The sequence below is a fragment of the Arvicanthis niloticus genome, chromosome 6 (assembly GCF_011762505.2).
Source record: "Arvicanthis niloticus isolate mArvNil1 chromosome 6, mArvNil1.pat.X, whole genome shotgun sequence".
Taxonomy (NCBI): Eukaryota; Metazoa; Chordata; class Mammalia; order Rodentia; family Muridae; genus Arvicanthis; species Arvicanthis niloticus.
In genome coordinates, this window is record NC_047663.1 from 70,803,620 (window position 1) to 70,824,521 (window position 20,902).

The window sequence follows — 20,902 nt, forward strand, 5'->3', positions numbered from 1 at the left end:
AAGTTAAAGGTCCTCTTCCCCTACAGAATCTGAGGTCAGTCTGGGATAGACAATTAACATTGTAGGAAAATGGATGGATCTGGAAAGTCTATTATTAAGTGAGGTGACCCAACTTCACAAAAGACAAACAGAATCCTGCATGTTCTCTAGCATATGTTAATATATGTGCTTATAACATGTGTAAAACAGGTGTAACTGTTGAGTATAGTCTAAACTTAGGAAGGAGACTAAGTAAGGTGATGATGCAGGATAGAATGTTGTTGACAGGATGTGAGTTTGTGAAGGAGGATGTAAAGCTATTTCTCCCTAGTTTCAACTCAGTTTTGTGTATTTCTTTTTTGTAGTGGTGTGAACTCAATGAGTATTGAAGTAGAAATAACCATTTTTGCATTGCAAACATTTCCCCCATGTGTCATGTCTCTGAGGCTGTAAAGCCGGACCTTTCTCCGGTCGCCTATTCCTGAACTGAACAGAACATGACTAACCACTAAATTGTCATTCTGACCCACTTAGAAACTGATTTTTGTTTTGTTTTGTAGAGAGGGATTTTATAACGTAGAATTTCCCCTTTATACTTTTGTTTTATCAAATCAAAATCTTTATCAAATCAGTGGAATGGGGCACACCTTTAATCCCAGCACTTGGGAGGCAGAGGCAGGCAGATCTCTGTGAGTTTGAGACAGCCAGGGCTGCACAGAAAGATCCTGTGCAAACCAAACCAAACCAAACCAAACCACCAACAAAACTATATCAAGCCCTTCTAGTGTTGGAGAAATAGCTTAGCAGTTAAGAGGACTTGCAAAGACTTTTTTTTAGAGACAGGATCTTACTATGTCGATGTAGCTGGCTGGCTGGCTTTAAATTTAACTGCTTTTGCAAGAGGACCCATATTCAGCTCCTAGCACCTACATGACAGTTCACAACCATCTGTAACTCCAGTTCCAGGGGTTCTGATAAACTTTTCTGGCCTTCATGGGTGCTAGGCGTGGACATGGTAAATATACATATATGCAGGCACTCACACTTATAAAATAAGTAAATATTTCAAAAATAAGCAAAGTCACTGTAGGGCTTAGTAGTTTAGTCACAAGGGTCCTGTCTCGCCGGGCAGTGGTGGCCTTTAATCCCCAGCACTTGGGAGGTAGAGGCAGGATTATTTCTGAGTTCGAGGCTAGCCTGTTCTACAGAGTGAGTTCCAGGACAGCCAGGGCTACACAGAGAAACCCTATCTCAAACAAACAAACAAACAAACAAACAAAAAAGAGTCCTGTCTCTGCCTCCTGAAACCTGAGATTAAAACATACCCTCAGAGCTGCCTCTTCCCCCCACTCCCCACCCCCTCTGTGTAGCCCTGGCCATTCTGGAAATCCTTCTGTAGACCAGGCTGGCCTGAAACCCACAGAAATCTGCCTAATTCTGGCCACCTGAGTGCTGAGATTGAAGGCAAGCTTTACCACCACCTGGCTTAATTGGTATTTTAAAACCATAAGTTTTATTAGATTGGTGTTGCAATTTGATTTTACTGTGAACCCCAAGAGTGTATACTGGAAAAAGCTGTGTCTAGTTGTGTCTTAGCCCTAGTTCACACCTTTAATCCAAGAGGATATTTGATCACACTAGGAGATTGTATACTGGAAAAATCTGTTCCTAGTTGTGGTGTGGCTCAGCCCTAGCACACACCTTTAATCCAAGAGCTGCTTATTGTAAATGAAATTGAATAAAGTCAACCATAGGTAAAGAAGCCGAACAAGCAGCCAGTTGATGGTGAGTGAACATAGGAAAAAAACCATAGAGAGTAAGAGGAAGTCAGGAGGACGGATAGAGAGACACACAGGAAATAGGAAGGTGGGACATTGGAAAGGTTTTTAAGACAGTGTAGAGAAAAGAGAAAAAATTTTTTCCCTTCTGGGATGTGGGTTGAAGAAGGTCAGTTGGGTACTTTCTCTTCCTTTTCTGAACTAGCAGGCTTTCACCGCTGTGTCTGGCTCCTGAGTCTTCATTTGGTAAAATCAAACATTTGAGATTTTGTTTTAAAAACAACAGATTAGTGGTTGCCTGGCACTGGGAGTGGGAGCAAGATTTTACTTTATATGGCTCTAAGGGCTGATGGAGATGATCGAGAAGGAAGGAGGAATCTACTGTAAGTGGGTCTAAGAAGTCCTCCTGGGCTGATAGAGATGACCCAGATGTGTTTAGATGGTACCTCAGCAAGTTTACTAGAAATCACCGTTTTGTACCTTAAACAAACACAATTTTTAAAAAATTTTATTTAGTATGTGTGGTGGTGTGGGTAGAGACCAGGATGTCCTGTTTTATCACTCTGCATTATTCCTTGAGGCAGGGTCGCTCACTGAACCGGAAGCTGGCTATTTGGTTAGGTTGCCCATCTCTGATCGCCAGCACTGGGGTACAGGTGAGCATGACCATGCCCAGCTTTTACATGGGTGCTGGGAATAAGCAATTTTAAAAGTATTTTTGTAAATAATACCTAATGTCATCTTATTTATTTTGGCCTTTTGAGACAGGATCTCAACATGCAGCCTAGGCTGGCCTCAAACAAGGCAGTTGCCATGCTTCATCCTCAAGGGCAGGATTATAGATATGCCACCGCACTTAGCATTATCACGTTTTTAAAAAGTCCCAGGATCCATTTGTTAGCAGAAGCAAAAACAGCTCTTAGGCAAATGGATGTTTAAGATGCACCTCTGCTCCTGCTAAACAGCCAGGGCTAATTCATGGCTGAGTCCTGCTCTGCCCATGTGTGCTCCTTTTTTTTGTTGTTGTTTTGTTTTTTGAGACATGGTTTCTCTGTATAGCCCTGGCTGTCCTGGAACTCACTCTGTAGACCAGGCTGGTCTCAGAAATCCGCCTCTGCTTCCCAAGTGCTAGGATTAAAGGCGTGCGCCACCACTGCCTGCATGTGTCTGTTTCTTGAACCAAAGGGCTGACAACTTGGTATGGCTCAGGCCTGAGGGTGAGTCCACTGTACTGTACACACCTTTAGACACCGAGCCTTTGACCCGTGACCACAGTCTCCGTGTACCATGGAAAGTCTAGCAATTCCCCACCTACCATAGGCAGCCAAGTGTCCTGAACTCCCACAGTGCTTTCTGGGCTACACACCTGATTTGGGAAGAAGATAGACAGGTGGTGGTTCAGAGTCACAGGAAAGCACTGCACACATTGTGCTTTTTCTTTCTTTCAGGGATTTATTAAGGCATTGAGCACAGTGTGGTTTTTAGCCAACTAAAATGAGGGCAGGGGACTAGAGGAGGACCTGAGGGATGTGCTTTCAAAGTTAATGATGCAGAAGGATGGAGACCTCATAAGTTAGGAGTACAGTGCAAGGCTCCTTCCCATGCAACAGACATTCCCCTGCATTCCTCAGTCCTAAGACTCAGGTTCAGGCTGAAGAATTTCAGAGGGTGTCTAGAAGGTTGCATCCTTTGGAGCCCAAGCACATGGCAAAGTGACGACTGGTGGCCTGGCCACATGGCTGTAGGTCTTTCCATAGATGGGGCGACTGGTGTAGTGTGTGCACAGCACAGGGTGCAGGGGCAAGAAGCAGGCAGGTGCAGATCCAAAAGCCTCTAATGCTATGGGATCAGGAGGCTCAAGGCAGATCCTCCAGATAACCAAGTGCAGGGAGGAAGAGGCTGCCCTGGCCTAGGGAATCCCTGTAAGGCAACTGGATCTGCATTGACCTGACCTTCTTTGCTTCTGTGACACCCTGGTTCAAGAGCAGGTGTGTCTGTAAGGAGAAAACAGCAAGGGATAAAGGAAAGAGACAGAGACCAACTTCCATTTCACAGCTCAGCCCAGGACCCCAGGGGGCTCATGGTCACTGGAGGTGCTGAACTGCCTTTCTACTTTCTTTTGCTCCTTGATCTTGAGTCCAATGTCTACCCTCTTCTCAAAGAAGTTCACTAGCACAGACTCCGTTAGGATGGAGGCCAGGATCTGCTCGAAGGAAATGCACCAATCCGTGTCCACAGTGCCTCCTGTCCGTGAGGTGGCGGTGGGGCTGCAGGCTTCTCCTCCCACCAGCACTGTATCTTCTGTGAGGTCCTCGCACTGCAGCGAGCCCGTGCTGACTACTGAGTAGGAGGACATGGACATGTCATCTTTGGTTTCATCATCAGACAAAAGCAGGGAAGGAGAGCCCTGCCCCTCGCCGCTGCCTCCCTCCACTATCACATGACTGTCCTGCAATGCTTTCCCAAGATGTGTGTCAACACGGGCTTTGGCCTGCGGATCTCCTGCAGCTGGTGGCTGACATTCCCGTGTTGGGTCCTGATGGAGTTTGGGTGTGGGTGGCTCATCCTCTTCTGTGGCACTGCTGTGATCCCCACTGTGGGCACTATCCCTGGGCTTCTTGGTTGACAGGGCTGAAAACTTCTTCCCCACCTCACCAATGCGGAGGAGAAGGCTGGCCACAGTGGCAATGGCATGGTACAAGTCCTGTTCCATAGGGTCTTCGCTAAACATGTTGTAAAGTGTTTTACACAGCTCAATAAATTGCTCCTAGGGAGAAAGCAAAAAAAGAAACACAGAGGTGGTTATAGGTGGGTGGGTACACTCTTCCATAGCCAAGGGAAGATGCAGGCCACTCTAAGTGGTGTTGGGACGTTGATGTCACAAACCCATGGCATATCATTTCCAGGCTAGGAAACTGAGGTTTGGGAAGGGGACTGTAAGGGCTTTGTCATATGATCCTTTGAAAGTCTTTCTTCCCAGTTGCTCGCTCTGTCTGTCTGTCTGTCTGCCTGCCTGCCTGCCTGCCTGTCTACCTACCTACCTACCTACCTACCAACTTACCTACATATCTATTTTTGGAAAGAGGATCTCATTATGTATGCCTGGCTGGCCTGGAACTCCATATTTGGACCAGGCTGGCCTCTGAACCTACAGAAATCCACCTGCCTCTGCCTTCCAGGTATTGAAATAAAGACGGGTGCCATCATACCTAGTACATTTTAGCTTTTTATGAGACAGGAGCCGGAAGAAAGAATGTGAGTGAATGTGTGTGTGCACGCACATGCGTGTGTATGTGAGAGAGAAGGAGAGAGAGAAGGGGAGGAAGAAAAAGAGGGAGAGAGAGAGAAGCAACATACATATAACACACATGCATGTGGAGGTCAAAGGACAACTTCTGGGAGTCAATCCTTGTCTTAGCAATTTGTTTTTGGCGTAGTCTCTTGCTTTTTTGACTAGCTAGCCCCATGATCTTCTAGGTATTTCCCATGAGAATGCTGGAATTACAGATATGAGAATCTGCAGTCATTTTTGTCATATTTAGTTGGGGAGACAAGGTCTCTCATATATCCCTGGCTATCTTAACACTCACTTTGTAGACCAGGCTGGCCTGGAACTCACAAGAGATCCTCCTGCCTCTGTCTCATGAGTGCTGGGATTAAAGGTCTGTGCCCCACAATTGGATTTAAAAGAAAAACAAAAACAAAACCAAAAAAACCAAAACAGACTCAAGTGTTTGAATACTTGGCCTGCAGGGAGTGGCACTATTAGGAGGTGTGGCCTTGTTGGGGGAAGTGTATCACTGTGGGGGTTGGTCTCTATGCTCAAGCCCCACCCAGTGTGAAATTTCAGAGTCTCCTTCTTCATCCTTTGGATCAAGATGTAGAACTCTTGGCTCCTCCAGTGTCATGTCTGCCTGGATGCTCCTATGATTCTCACTATGATGATAATGGACTGAACCTCTGAAACTGTAAGTCAGTTCCAATTAAATGCTTTCTTTTATGAGAGATGCCTTGGTCATGATGTCTTTTCACAGCAATGAAACCCTAACTATGACACATGGGTTCCAGGGATCATGCTCAGGTCATCTGGCTTGTGCAGCAAGCACCTTAACCTTAGCCATCTCTCTGACCCAGCTTTTTATAACTGTAACAGAAGTAACTTCCTGTTTCCATGGAGCTCGAGAAGGTGACGTCAAGATAAGCACATGCTGGGTCAGTTGGGTGTAAGTTAGAGGGAGTCCAAGATAAAGTCCTGTTCCATGGGCCCATTCTTAATGCATGTGTGGGAAAGTGCTTAGAATCCAGGGTCTTTTCTGGGCACAGCTGGGGTGAGGCTCAGTCTGAGAGCTGGTTGGGTGTTTGTGAGAACATCGTGACTGCTTTGAGACCAGGGGGAACTGGAGTGCTGTGAATGTACTCTTCTCAAAGGTTGTGAGTGTCTTTGGCTATTGGAGACTAACCTTCCCAGTGCTTCCGTGCTTTATGGATACTGACTGAACCTAAGCAGGTAGTTACCATGGAAACACCATCCTGTCCAAGAAGTAGCTTTTCATCTTTCTGGAATCATCACTAATGGCCATTCAGGACTAAAAGGCTCTGGAGAGAGGGAAGAAAATTCCCACCCAAAGAAAGCTGCTAAAGTACAAGTACCACAAGGCTGTCCAAGCCTCAGGCATAGACAGAATGCTCTAGAAACACATGCTGAAGATTCTGATTGAGCCTACCTGGTTCATCTTGGGTAGGTCCTTAATGGTTTCCTTCTGAGCCTCTTTCTCCTTAGCCCATATTCGAAGGTAGTGTCGGTAGTCAGGAGGGCTGGTTCCCTTCTCCTCTGTGAGTTGAGAGAAAGAGAGATTAATCTCCATCTGTCAAATGAGAGAAAGCAGGCTGTGGCTGATGGCAGGGTTTGCTGCTCTCTGACCCGAGGTTACTTGGGTACTATTACAGAATGATCTTGCATTTAGGGAGTGGTTAGAAACATCCCCAAATTCCCACGGGTCTCTCTTAAGTTAGTGGAAGTAGGCTGGACCTAAGCTGATGAAGAGCCCACGACTGGAGAGGCCGCTGGCTGTGAGTCTGGAGCCCTGGCTGCATACTACGAGGGCAGCAGGTTAGCCAGGCTATTCACTGTCACAGCACACACGTGCCATTCCAGTGACTGGGGAGGGAATGTAACAAGCAAGGAGCACGAGGTCCCACCACCCCTGGGATCGCTGATCAGAATGGCTTGTACCTCTTCTTTCTTGGGTGTCCTCATTTCCACTTCCTTCCTGCTGCTCCTGTAGTAGTGCTTCCACACACCAGAAAAAAGCAGAGAACATTCTTGTGACTACAAACCATGAGTCCTTCCAGGTCGCAACTGTGTTTCCGCAGAGCCAGCCCTAGAGGGCCCCATGCTGCCCTCCTGCTTGGCTGGTCCCAGCCCTGTAACACTGGCATGGGAGAGCTGGTCATGTCTTCACTTGGTTACAGTTAAGAAAAGCCAATTGCTACGGACTCAGCTCAGTGGTAGAGTCCATGATGAGCAAGCTGCAGGCCCTGGGCTCCACCCCCAGCACCACGCACGAAGGGTACTTTCTCATTTTCAAAAGAAAACAAGACTTACACGCTGCTTCCCATTGAATGCCATGCACTGTAGAGCAAACATGACAACTAATGAATCCTGCTGCAAAGAAAGGTGGAACTTAAGGGAGGGATACCTCCTGAGACTGTCACACCAGCAGAAGGAGTTTTTGTATAAAACTACTTTTTTTTTTTTTTTTTTGTTCAGCCTACTTTTTTTTGTTGTTTACATTAATTAATGGGTTATTTGTGTATGAGCACACATGCCACAGTGCGTGGAGGTCAGAGGACAACTGTGGATCTTTCTTTCTACCACGGTCCTAGGGACTGATTGGCAGCAAGTGCCCTTTCCTGCTCAGTCATCTCACTGACCCCTTGGCCCATTATTTCATAAAGCACTACATTTGCTGAAGTTTGGCACACCGTGCTGTGCATGTGTAAACATGAACTTGAAGTTCTCCAAAAGCCAATGGTTCTCTGAGGCAGTGTGGCTGCTGCGGGACTTGAAGTGATGACATCAGGCAGATGCCAGCCCTGGACAGTCCTCCTGGACTGTGCCGGCAGAAATGAAGGACAGGTATCTCCCGGCTCAGGTCCTTAGTGTGGAACAGGAATCCTGTTGCCTCAGGGCTCTGTGGGCCCAAGGACAGGTCTGTGTACCGCAAGGCCTTTCCTAGGAGTAGGTAAGACACGCTTAGGGCATCCTGGTTTGCCCAGGGTTTGAGTGTAGGGGGAGGTGCACTGGCCTCTTTAACTTGTATTTTCTTTCCTTTTTTTCCCTCCCTATGTTTTACTGAATTCAGTGAACCTGCCACATAGACCAAGCTGTTCTCAAAGTCACAGAGATCTATTTGCCTCTGCCTCCCAAGTGCCATGGTAAAAGGGCATATTACTACTCCTGGCATCATTTGTATTCTTTTTTTCAAAACATTAAAAAAGTTATTTATGGGTATGGGTGTTTTGCTTGCATGTACGTACGCATGCCTTGTGCATACCTGGTGCTCACAGAGCCAGAGGAACTGGAGTTACAGATGATGTGAAAGGCCATTATATCCTCTGGAAGAACAGCCAGTCCTCTTAACCATGAAGCCACTGCTCCAACCTCTCTAACTTAATTCTTGAAATTAAGGTCATGTTCACATTCAAGTCAGTCTTCAACACTGACTACAGGACAGTGGTAACTTGGTAGACTGTTTATTGTCCCTTCAGTGTCACTTTTTGATGTGTATCACCCACCTGAGAAAATGATTTTGTTGTTGTTCTTTGTTTTTGTATTACTTATGACAGAACCTGGGGCTATATCTAACCTAGACAAGAGTTTTACCATCAAGCTACATGCCCAGGCCTTATCCTTAAAATTAATTAGATAAATTAATTCTTTTTGTTGTTTTGTTTTTTTGAGACAGTATCTTGATATGTAGCCCAAGAACTCTTTGTAGGCCAGGCTGACCTTCAACTCAAAAGATCCACCTGCTCCTCCCTCCTTAATGCTCAGACTAAAGGTGTGAGCTTTTACACATTGGCTTAAAATTTATTGTGTGCATGTGTATATGGCATATGTATATGGTATGTGTATTCTGGACATCAAATTCTGGCCATGAGGTTTGACAGTGTGTACTTTTACCCACAGAACCCTCTTTCCAGACCATTTATCTTTTAAAAAATTGCCATGTAGCTAGGCTGACCTTGAGTTCAAGTTTCTCTTGCCCCCTTGGCCTCCCTAGAGTACTGGGATTAGGGGCATGTACCACTATACCCCAGGTTCCATTCCCAACACCACACGACAGAACCCAGGATGTCACATGCAAACCAAGTGCTCACACACCCACACCAACTACACTCCCAGATCTATGGTCGGCTGTGTATTATACACGACCAGCTCAATTGCCAAATGTCAGGGCCCAGAATGGCCTTCACTGTGTCAGACATTCCCAGTGAGCTTTGCATGCAGCAAAGGGTGAATCCCAACAGGCACTCAGCATACATATTTTCTGTGATGAAGAAATCCTGTGAGGTTTGAAGATGTTTCTCAAGGGGAGCATCTACCACTCCCTCCACTCCTCCGTCCTGTACCTGTCTCACAGTCACAATGACAGCATTCTGCATTCCTTTCCTACAAACATGAGCTTTTTGCATGCGGGTGTAGAGGTGATGCCCTGGGCTTGCTCAGTGTCTAGTGTGCATCCTCACTGACCGTCTACAGCAGACTGCCCCCACCAGAAGCAGCTGGGTCCCTGGTTATTCTCAGGATTCATCCCCACAGGACGAAGTTCCAAAGAGTTGCAGGGACATGAAAGCTTTCAGGCTTCTGAGTAAAGGAAGGTGAAGCCCAGAGGCAAAAGGGTCACCCCTGCCCTCTAGGGACTGACCTTGAGCCTCCCAGGGCAGGAAAAGATCCAGATCTGAGGCCAGAGGAGATGCTGGAAGGGACAGCAGAGGATGTGTAGAGGGCAGAGGGCGAAGCCCACGTCCAGGGAAACAGAGATGCAAGAGAAACAACAGTTGAGAATGTCTACAGGGGCCAGCCTGGCCCAGGAAGTGTTGTGGGGCCCTCCCAGGGAGCACCCCAGGGTGGCATGCTCCCGGAACCCACAGTGGGACTGCTGGCTTCCTACAGAGGCCCCATGGAGAGACTGAGAGCTACAGACTCATGGTTGGGTGTGCTGGGTGTCTCAGTAGTGGCTCACCTTCTGAGGAGCTATCTTCTGTGAAATAATGGGCGGCCTCCAGGGCTGACTCCGCTTCCTCTGGAATCAGAGCTGTGTTCCAAGAGAAGCAACAAGTGAGGACAGGGGAAGACTTTGATTTCTAGTCAAAGAAGAAAAGGCCACCCTCCCCCAATCATGTCCCACCAGGCTGAACACCTTTCATTGTAACTCCTGACAATTTTAGTAGAGTTGGTGACATACTTGTTTGTGAGGCAGGACCTCACTCTGTAGTATAGGCAGGCCTCTAACACTCCAGCCTCCAGCCTCAGCCTCCTGAGTGTGGGATTACAGATGTGTTTGACTTGCTACCTTGATTTTGACAATGTGGTATGTGTGTGTGCTGGGGATTGAAGCCCAGGTTATTCCATATGTTAAGCACTTGTTCTATGGTTGAGCTAAGTCCCTGATAAGTAGCTTAGGTGGTGGGCACAGCCCAGCTCTCTGATGCAGCCCAGGTCTCTTGGCTCTCACCAGCTGCAAGCTAGCCTCACTTGAGAGCTGTGCACCAACAGCCCTTCAGCTCTGCCAGCACAACCATCACTGGGAGCTCTGATTAGTGAACTGGGCACTGCTGCACAGTGAGACAGGGTGCAAGGTGAATAGTGGTCACAGCCTTACAACCCCAAACTCACTCTGGGCCAATTCTGAAGGCAGATGCTGTGTGTAAGTTACTCAGGGGGAGGCCCCAGACAAGGGAACTGGGAGCCTAGGGGGTTCTACCTGAGGAAGCATGGTGCCCTGGGCCATCAGTCATCTTTCTGGATTTGGTTCCTGTTAAAGGAAATCTTAGGGGCTGTCCTGAACTCTGACCACACATGAAGGATGTGCTGGAATCATGTGCTGGCCAGCTTCACTGAGCCTCTCTGCTTGGCTCACACCAGCTGCCCACAGGAAACAACCCATCCTAACAACAGCTCCACTACTGGGAGGAAGGAAGTAGAGCCCCCAAGGACATGTGACAGGACCTGCAGGTGGCCTAGTCAGTGTCCCAGGCTGTCTTGGGACAAATGGAAACCCTTGGGTAACAATTACGTTAAGAACAGAGAGTTTAAGATGCAGTGTCACACTGGTGTCTCCATCATAGCCTACTGCCCTAATGTGGATTCTGGGTTGTGCTGCCCTGCTTGATGGGCTGAGGAGCTCAACTGGAATCTTCCTTCATGCCCTTTCCCCATCCTGGGCCTGTGCTCAGACCACCAGGATGGGCCTCAGCCCTGGACCCTTGCCCACACTGGGCCCTGGAGCCTCCCTTCCACTTAACTCTCTCTCTTGGCCACAACCATCCAGCGGTATGCTGGTAGTTCAGTGGTACATCTCCAGATCTGGACAGCCTCGGGACCCAGAGAGGCCCACAGCAGGAAGCCTGAAGTCACTCACCTGGGGGCAGGTGCAGCTTGTAGAGTGCTTTGAGCTTCTCTGTGAGGTCTCCATGGTACATTCCACCTGTGGAGCAAGGCCAGGGAGGGGACATGCTTGGCAAGAAGGCTCCAGGGACACACGGCAGGCCATATTCCCATACCCTTCCTGTGGGTTCTAATGGAGATTCCACACTCTGGGAAGGCTTGGTTCTTCCCTAGCCAGGTCTACAGGAAACATCAAATGAGCCCTGGGCCTCCTGATTTCCTAATGGAAAATCTTAGCCTTCTTTGGGGCCAGAGCCCCAAACTGATGGAGAGGGACAGTAGAAGAAACTGCTCAGGTCTGTCATAGGCGAGGGCTCAAGGCCACCCTCTGTTGGCCTCACGAGGGACAGCTGCACTGGCTGGTGCTTGAAAGATGGGTGAGACACTCACTCATCCCTGTCACAAACTCCTTGAAGTTGATCAGTGAGTCCTTGTTTTGATCCAGGAGGCGGAACATGCGGCCTGCCAACACAGGCGTGTGAGAGCCACAGGCCCAAGGCGTCAGGCTGGCAAAGAGCTCCCGAAACTGGCTGGCATCGATCCGGTACTGCTCCAGGTAGGGCAGGCTGGGGTCTCGGTGGATGGCTGCTGAGCGGTTACCACCCCAGTACTGGCTTGCTAGATGCTTGGCCTGCAGGGGACACCGTCTGGTGAGATGGCCTTTGGGGCCCTGGCTCTCAGGATTACCAGGGTGCCTTCCCTGATCTGCCCACACTCTTAGGGTAGGGAGCTCTGGCCAGAGACCTCAGCTTTCACGGGCTCCTCACTCTAATGTACAGCAGAGGAACTGAACAGGGCTTCATGGACTTGACTGTTCTGACACAGTGTGGCCACTTTGGCAACTGAACCCAAGGTAGCTGGAACTGGCGATGTGGACCCACAGTCTCAGTACTCAAGAAACTGAGGCAGGAGGATCACTGGACCTCCAGAATTCAGTGTGACGCAAGCCCGGGGCAATGCAGAGAAAACCCAGCTCAAAACCAAACAGAACAAAATACCCAACTACTCACTTGCTCCATCAGTCAACCAACCAACCCCACACCACCAAAGCCCAAAACAAACCAAACAGAGGGCGTGTGAACTTTTGTCTTTGCCTCTGCCCCCCCACTCCCGCCCTTCCTTCCCACTCCCTTTGATATACCCAAGATTTGTGTGCAGACTCACCCTTGGGCCAGGAGTTAGTTACAAGGCTGTAGGTTATCCACCACCACTGGTTTGTTGCAGTCAAACCACCCCTTAGCTACAGCACCTAGGCTGAGCCAGCCCAGTGCCTGAGCTGTGTCTTTTGCTAAAACTACTTAGAAAGAAAATTCTGTTTCTACCCGGGCCCTGGGAGCCTGACCCTGGAGCTGCTCAAGACAGTCCTACAGGAAAAGCAGCCCAAAGGTTAACAGAGATGGAGGAGCATCACAGCCAGTTTCAGTGCCTCGACTCAGCCATAACTGAAGCATTACCTTTTCAGTTAAATGAGTGTGTGTGTTTCCTCTTCTGTGTGAACTGGGTTGAACTGTTGTTGTTGTTGTTGGTTTTTCCCCTGCTATTCAGGAGTGCTCTACTGGAGTTCAGTCAGTAAACTGCTTGCAATGCAAGCATGAGAACCTAACTTTGATCCCCAGAACCAACATGAAAAAGCTTGGTGTGTGGGGCTGGTAACAGAGCTCAGGAATAAAGGTGCTTGTGGACAAATGGAATGCCATGAGTTTGATCCCTGGAACACATAGTAAAAGGAAAGAAGCTGCACTCACAAGTTGTCCTCTGATCTCTTTACATGTACCATGGCACATGCATACACACAATAAATAAGTACATGTAACCATGAGACCTTAAAAAAAAAAAAAAGGCTGCACCAAGCAGTGGTGGAGCTCGCCTTTAAACCCAGCATCTGGGAGGCAAGGCAAAGGTAGGCAGATTCCTGTGAGTTCGAGGCCAGCTTGGTCTACAGAGTGAGTTCCAGGACAGTCAAAGCTACACAGAGAAAGCCTGTCTTGAAACACAAAACAACAATGGTGCTTATGGTGGTGCCCTTAGGATCACACGCTGTGAGGCAGAAGCAGGAAACTGGGGCTCACGGGCCAGCCATCCTAGCTTACTTGGTAAGCTCTTGGCAATGAGGGACCCTTTCTCTACAAGCAATGGCTCCAGGAATGACACCTGAGGTGCTCCTGTGCATACTCTGTTTACTAACTGCCGAAAAAGATTCAATTCTGCCACACATGGTTCGTAGGAACTACAACTAGGACAAGGGGTCTCCTAGCTAGGAGCTGCTGTTTGAGACTTAAGAGACTAGGCAGGGAACTCCACCCACCCCTGTGCTCACTGTCACCTTAAACACCATGTAAAGTTCCTCCAGCTCTTCAATGGAGAAGCCGATGTCCCCTGGTATGGCTCGGACCTAGAAGGAAAGATGAAATGTTGGTAGTGGAGGGAGTCGAGTTCCTGCCAAAGTCCAGACAAGGGCTTGTTCTGGGAGACTTCTCACGTAAACAGTGGCAAAAGGTGGCAAGGGTGTGGTCTGTCCTTTGCTGTCGTTGGTGGCCAAGCACATGAGGGTGGGTCCACTCAGGAGAGGGCAACCTATGTACTTGCCCCTCACCGCTACTTGCCAGTTAGTTCTCACTCCCCTGGAACTCTTCCTGGGGTGGGTGCTTAGAGCGGCTCTTTCTCTCCTGACAGACATGGGGTGATGGATGGTCTCTTTGCTCCAGCTACCTGGAAGGGGTCCTATAATGTGCCAGCTAGGTCTTTTTACTTCAGTTAGGCAGAGTTGGTCACGTCTTTCCCTTGTGAGCAAAGTGCCCTGAGTGCCCTGTAACCCTGAAGAGAGGGTTGAGAATATGGAGGCCAAGGGCAGAGACTAAGAACAGGTTTAAACAGAGCATGGGCTGGCAAAAGGTCCCTGAACAGCCAAAAACAAGGGCTTCAGGCAGGGGCATAGGGTACAGGCTAGCCAGAGTGGCAGAGTGGCCACTCTTCCAGGACAGAAGTGAAGCTTACACCAAAACTAGGCCAGGAGGACTTAGTCCAGAAGATCCATGGCTTAGATGTACAAGGTAAAAAAATTAATTTCCACTAAGTGACCAGGGCCCCTCTCTCTCTCCCCACACTAGTACCTATGCTGTGGGTTTCTACACAGCATCCTGGCTATAATACAGGTACCAAGGCAGTGGAGGGATAGGGCACAAATTGGACCCTTGCACTCTGTTCAGAGAAGGATGGGGCTGAAGAGGGTACTGGGAAAAGCCACCCACTAAGGCTAGCCCTGTGGCCCCTTACTGCCAGGTTACCATTGCCTTCACCAGTGACCATACCACGCTTCTCTTGGCCGTGTCTTCCAAGGACTGGATCACCTTCAGCCTCTGTTTAAACCGCATCTGTTCAATGTCGTCAGCCCTCAGGCTGCTGAACTTCTACAAGCCAAAGGAGAATCAGTAAGACCAAAGACAGAGGGTAAAAGTCTCTGTGTTCATCCAAAACCACAGGCCCTGGGGAACAGGCTGGCCAGCCTAACTCTGCAGGAAGCTGACCTCATAGGACACTTTCAGGAGGTCAAAGATGTCCACCTCTGCAGGAGGGTCATCCCCACTGGTCAGCAGAGCATGGAGGTGTGGGATAGGTGGAGAAATGCTCTGCTTGTTGACCACATTGTCCAGGTACCTGTAAAGATCAAAGGGAAGCAGTATAGGATCCACCAGCAACAGCCAAGTGTTGGGCCAGAGTTCAGGCTTGGGAGTCCTATAGGAAGGTAGCAGTGTGTCTTTTGGGGCCACGATTAGGCTGGGAGCATCAGAGTAGCAGCAGAGAAAAGATCTTGCTGCCCACTAACATCTGAGCACTAACTCTGAGGATGCCAGGCTATCTTCTAGGCTATCTGAGGGCCTGTGGATTCCAGAGCCTACCTAGTTTAGGGACAATGTGTTTCCTCTCTGCTGGGTCACCAGGGTCTGGCCAAGAACCATGCAGTGAACAGTTTCTCCAGGGACATTGTTTTGCTTTGGCTGGCTAATTTGGGTCAATCAGGCCTTCCCATCCTCCTAGGCTCTCTAGGATGAGCCTAACACTCAAGGCAGAAGAGGCTTTCTGGTTCCAACCTATCCCAGTGAGCATCCCTGGTCAGATGCCTACTCCTGAGGAGACACTCAATCTTCCCACTACAGGGCATAAACATAAAACCCAGGCATAACCATGGTCACAACTAAGTGTCATTAACATCAGGGGACCAAGAATCATATTAGCTAGGAGGTAGACCACAACCTTGTCAATTCTGCAGGGTCCTACCAGCCCTGGGCTGGCTCAACAGGCAAGCACAGTGTTCCAGGTTGGGCTATAAGGAATTCAGGGTAAGTGTCAGGGTGAGGTAATCGGTGAGCTGAAAGCCAGGCTGGGGACTTGGGGAGCTCCTTTGTGCAGAGGAAAACCATGAGAGGGGGAATTTCCCCATGCCCAGAAGAGGGGCAAGGTCAGATCTGACCAGAGTCTTGTGGGGTATGGAAGAGACTAGGGCAGAGACCACCTGATCACCTGAAACAGGCCCTGGCCCCAAAGAGAGTTAGCTGTGCATTGAGACATCAGAGGTGCAGGGAGAGAACCTGGGTGGGATGAGTACTTGAGGAGGCCAGGGTAAGTATGAGCTTGGTGAAGGTTCATCTAGCCATCCCGTAAGGCCCGTGTGGGTCTGCTCTATCTGAGGGATGGGCACTGAGCAGAGTTGCTGAATTTGGAGGAGATAACCAGGACAACTTTGTGAAACAAGCGCTTGTCCACCTTGGCTAGAGGTTGGAGGCTTTGCTGTGCCACTGTCTCCTGACATGAGTGTCACCCCTGGACATCTACTCTGGGTTAATTCCCCATGACTACACAGCTGAGTGGCAGCCTGCAGCCCAGTACACTCAGGCCTGCTGGCCTCTTGTGTTTGCTCCCAGATCGCATCACTTGGTAGCATCTTGGATCCCACCAGGACAGTTGTCCCCTGCTCCTGGCTCATCTCTTGACCTAGTCTGGTACTTGGGGCATAATACAGGATGTTGACTGAGGGCTGGGGAGGGGAGGGGCTCTGCTGCCAGCTTCCTGGAAGCAGAAGTAGCCCCCCGGCATGGTCACCTGCCCAGCACGGTCATGGCCTCGCCCTCATCACTGCAGTCCAGCAGCTGTTCCATGTTGGCATCCAACACAGCCAAGGCCACCTGCAAGATCACCTTGATGCCCTCATAGAAAAAGCAGTCAACAATGACCACAGCGCTCTCAAAGGGCATGACGCTGAGGAAGAGGGTCAGGAACCAGGACAGTGAGATGCTGGAGATCACACCCAGCTCTTGCATCTTCTCTGAGAGCCGGGGCAGGACATCTCTCGTGAGCTCTTCAAAGATGCCTTGGTCTATGAGGGCCCCTGAGGAGGGAGGGACAGAAGGCCAAATATGAGCACTGCTCCAAGGGCCTGAGCAGAGACCCAGAGAATCCCAGGGCCTGGGGCACAGGGACACTACATGGTTCCTGTCCACCTCAACTCTGCCATCTCTGCTTACAGTGAGGGCCAGAGAGGTGTGCATATGCAGAAAACGAAAAGAAACAAATTACTTTGTAATCATTCTTTCTATAGTTTCCACAGCACTGTGTGAAAAGGAACACTTGCTCAGTATACTCAGTATACAGTGGTCCCTTGGCATCCATGAGGATACATGCAGGGGATACATAGTAGTTTCTCAAAACCTACGCACACACTGTTGTACACTGTAAGTTGCTTCTGGATGACTCATAATACCTACTATGGTGTAATGTTATAAAAAGCTATACAGCTATTATATACTATCTGGAGAAGAACAAGGGGACAAGTCTGGGTGTGTTCAGTACAGATGCAGTTTCTTCTGTGCATTTCTATTCAGTGGACATAGAACCTATGGCTCCAGATGTCTGACTTTCGGGAATTGCTGACTTTACCCACTAGAAACAACAGAAGTAAGCAGTGGCTTCCCTCTCCTCTCCCTATCCTCTGAACATATACAAAGCTAAAAGGACCCCAGGAATGGTGACCCTGGACACCAAACAGCAGAGGACAGCTGAGGGCTAAACACAGACTGCTGAGACAGATCTGTAAGTCATTTCCTTTTTTGGGGCTCTCGGTGGACATTTAAAACCCACTGACTGTGTGATGTCCTCTGACTCTCAGTCCGGTCATCCTGGGCACCCTCAGGAAGTCTAGGTGGGAGCTGGACCCTGGAGGCAGAGGGCTGGGCATCTGTGCTTCTCTCATTTCTCTCACTCCATTTTCAGCTTCTAGTCTGTAAGGTGGGAGCCTGCATGAGGGCTGTGAGGTGCAGGATGTCTCATTGGGAACTGCTTGGGGTGGAGCGGCCAGGGGAAGATCAGCCACACCCACGTGGAGCTCCTCGGACACTCACCCACGACCCTGGTATTGTAGTAGTCGGGCAGCATGCGCTCGCACAGGGCCACCAGCAGCCAGAAGGCCTCCTCCTCACTGCCGTAGAGGAGGAGCACAGAGGTCACGATGTTCATGGCCTGTAAGGAAGACACAGTACAGCGCCTCTCAGTGTGGCTGTCTGGCCACAGAGCAAAACAGTCTGCCCCTTCAGAAAGGAGCCCGCACCCAGCAACAAGAAACAGCCCCTGACCAATCCTGGGAAATCTGCCAATAAGCCAATTTGCAAGAAATCAATGAGACATAGACAACCGGCCAGCTTTGTCAAAGTGGGTCAGAAGGCATTAAGAAAACAGAGACAGGACATCAGTCAACACTTCACTTAGTGAGCTGGGTCAAGCTGATGAGTGGGTGTGTGGGTGTGTAGCCAGGGCCCTGCAGGGGGGAGGAGGGTATATACACATTAGCTGGTAACAAAAAGAAGCATAGACGGGGGCAAGTTATTTTAGAAATTATTTCAGACCTATCTGCTGGCCTCTGTGTTTGGTAGCATCATGCAGAACACTGGTCTTACACAACAACTAAGTTTTAGGAAGCCGGTTTCCTTGAAATCCAGATACAAGCTAAGGTCAACAGAAAACCATTCCACCTGGCTAGGAAAAGTCCACTCAATTCACTAGACAAAAGCCACCAGAAACGTAAATCAAAATCTTAATGAGACAGTCTACCACACCTACGAGTATAAAACCAGCAAGTGTTAAAGAGGAACGGGACCCTTGTGACCTTCTGATGACAAGGCACGATGAGATGACACAGCTGCTGTGGGAATGAGGAAGTTCCTTAGACGCACACAGATCACTATCCAGCAATCTGACCTCTGGGTTCACAGCTAGTGGCCGGAAGGCAGAGACTGAACAGGCATTGATACACTGAACTTCCCAGCAGTCTTAGGTGCAAGTGGCCCAAGTGTCCATCAAGAAACAGAGAGAGAAAGCCGGGCGGCGGTGGCACACGCCTTTAATCCCAGCACTTGGGAGGCAGAGGCAGGTGGATTTCTGAGTTCAAGGCCAGCCTGGTCTACAGAGTGAGTTCCAGGACAGCCAGGGCTACACAGAGAAACCCTGTCTTGAAAAACAATAACAACAACAACAACAAAAACCCCTCCCCCGCCCCCCCAAAAACCCCAAACAAAACAAAACAAAAAAGAAATGAAGAGAGAGAGAAATCATATATAGCTACAGCAGAATATTATCCAGCCTTGAAAATGAAGAAAGTTCTGATCCATGCTGCCATGTGATGGCTCTTGGGGACAGTAGGTGAAATGTCAGATGCAAAAGGATAAAATGGTCTCAAAGAAACCCAGGACAAGTCTCACTTAGTACCTGTGGCTTTCCTCAGCACTTCTCACCTCACCCATACCTAAACCTCTCCAGCCAGGGGCTGGGCTTCACTTCCTTTCCTTCCCTTCCCCAGCTTCTGATCCCACCTTAGCCATTTGGCTACGTGGTATCTCTCCATCCTCAGCTCCTCTCTTTGCTCTCTCTCTCCCCTTCCTCTTTCAGTCTTCCTTGGCTCTCTCTCCTCTCATGGCCAGGCTTATTCTGCTGGTCCAGACTGATGCCCCTGGCTGTGCTCTCCCTCATGTCCACAGTAAATATCCTCCTCCATATATACGAACAGTTCTGTCCCCATTCTCATTCAGTACGATTACACTTCCATGAGATACCAGAATGATTAAACGCAGAGACAGACGGAGAATGGCACAGAAGAGGTGAGAGAGTGGGGTCTAGGAGTGCTGTCTGTTTGCTAGTACAGGCTTCATGCTGGGAGATGGCTGCCTAAGAGTGTGTATGTACTTAACGCCACTGAGCCACACACTTAAGAGCGAATGAAATGGTAAATTTTATATTATATATGCTTTACTATATATACAGGAAAAGAAAATTCTGCCCAGTGTCAGACAAGGAACACACAGATGACAACTTACTAAATGGCTTGGGACTGAGGGGAAACAGTCACCATTATCTCATTCTTTTTTAAAGATTATGTGTATGGGTGTCCATGTGTGGGTGTGCCTGCGGAGACCAGAGACATCAAATATCCTGGAGCTGTTGTTACAGGCTGTCGGAGGTGGGTGCTGGGAATTGAACTCGGGTCCTCTAGAAGAGCAGCACACTCTTAACCTCAAGCCATCTCTACAGCTCCTTTTAAAACAAGCTGGCAAGCAAGCAAGCAAGCAAGCACAAACCAAGGTTTCATGTAGCTCAGGCTGGCCTCAAAACTCTTTGTAGCTTTGGTGACCTGATCCTCCTACCTGGATTTCCCAGGTACTGAGACTATAGGTACCAGTCTTTGTTTTTGAGACAAGGTTTGGAAACCTTGAACTTGCAGCAATCCTCTTGCCCCAGCCTCCCAAGTGTGAGGATTATAGGCAGAGGCCATCATGCCTGGCTAAATTACATCTTTTTTTTTTTTTTTTTTGGGGGGGGGGTGCGGGTTAGGTTCTTCCTCCAGGGTACGGACAGGATCAAGTATGTATAAGGCTATCACAGGCTCGGACTGCCAGCACCTGCCCCTGGGAGGCTACGGTAGGAGATGATTTCCTCAGGGCCCCTGCTAATATTACCTGGCAGTAGCCAATAGTAGGGTTTCGGAAGGCATAGGCAGTCAGCACTCGCCGGAGAGCAGCAATCCCAAGCTCATTCTGGAAAGCAGGGTGCTCAGGCATGGAGCGATGGAGGTCTCTCTCAATCTCCTCCGTGGCCAGGCTGTACTTCCCCATGGATTTCTCTACTAGCTCAGCATAGTAGCCGGGATGGGTCACCATCTCATTCCAGGCCCCTGGGGAGACAAAGGTAGCAGCTGTCTTTCTCTTTTTCCTCCTGGGACTTGGGCAACAGTGACAGGGCTGACTGGGGACACAAATACCCCATGGAGGAGAGAGAACTTTGCAGTCAAACAAGGTGTGAGGCCAAGTTTCCCTGGTGACTCCTCTGAGAAATTCAGAGGGCCTGTCTCTGCTCCAGTGGCCAAAGGTATGAATGTTGTCAGAGCGTGTCCCAAGGAAAGCAGCCTTTAAGGGGATCTTCCTGCCTCTGACAG

General features: G+C 49.1%; 1 protein-coding gene across 2 annotated transcripts in view; it reads right to left on the bottom strand.

Moving 5' to 3' along the window:
• Positions 1–3,183: 3,183 nt before the first annotated feature.
• The window catches only part of Tbc1d9b (TBC1 domain family member 9B), a 39,054-nt gene continuing 21,335 nt past the window's right edge, over positions 3,184–20,902 (bottom strand). The window contains exons 10-22 of one of the 2 annotated variants that reach the window (XM_034504704.2): positions 20,427–20,641; positions 17,823–17,940; positions 16,528–16,813; positions 14,955–15,084; positions 14,739–14,837; positions 13,754–13,822; positions 11,821–12,061; positions 11,405–11,470; positions 10,007–10,078; positions 9,689–9,739; positions 6,991–7,047; positions 6,482–6,588; positions 3,184–4,524 (exon numbers count right to left, since the gene is read on the bottom strand). In XM_034504704.2, coding sequence (XP_034360595.1) covers positions 3,814–4,524; positions 6,482–6,588; positions 6,991–7,047; positions 9,689–9,739; positions 10,007–10,078; positions 11,405–11,470; positions 11,821–12,061; positions 13,754–13,822; positions 14,739–14,837; positions 14,955–15,084; positions 16,528–16,813; positions 17,823–17,940; positions 20,427–20,641 — 2,222 coding nt within the window. In that variant the 3' untranslated portion in view covers positions 3,184–3,813. The remainder of the gene's footprint in view (positions 4,525–6,481; positions 6,589–6,990; positions 7,048–9,688; positions 9,740–10,006; positions 10,079–11,404; positions 11,471–11,820; positions 12,062–13,753; positions 13,823–14,738; positions 14,838–14,954; positions 15,085–16,527; positions 16,814–17,822; positions 17,941–20,426; positions 20,642–20,902) is intronic. The other variant, XM_034504705.2, reaches the window with a different exon arrangement.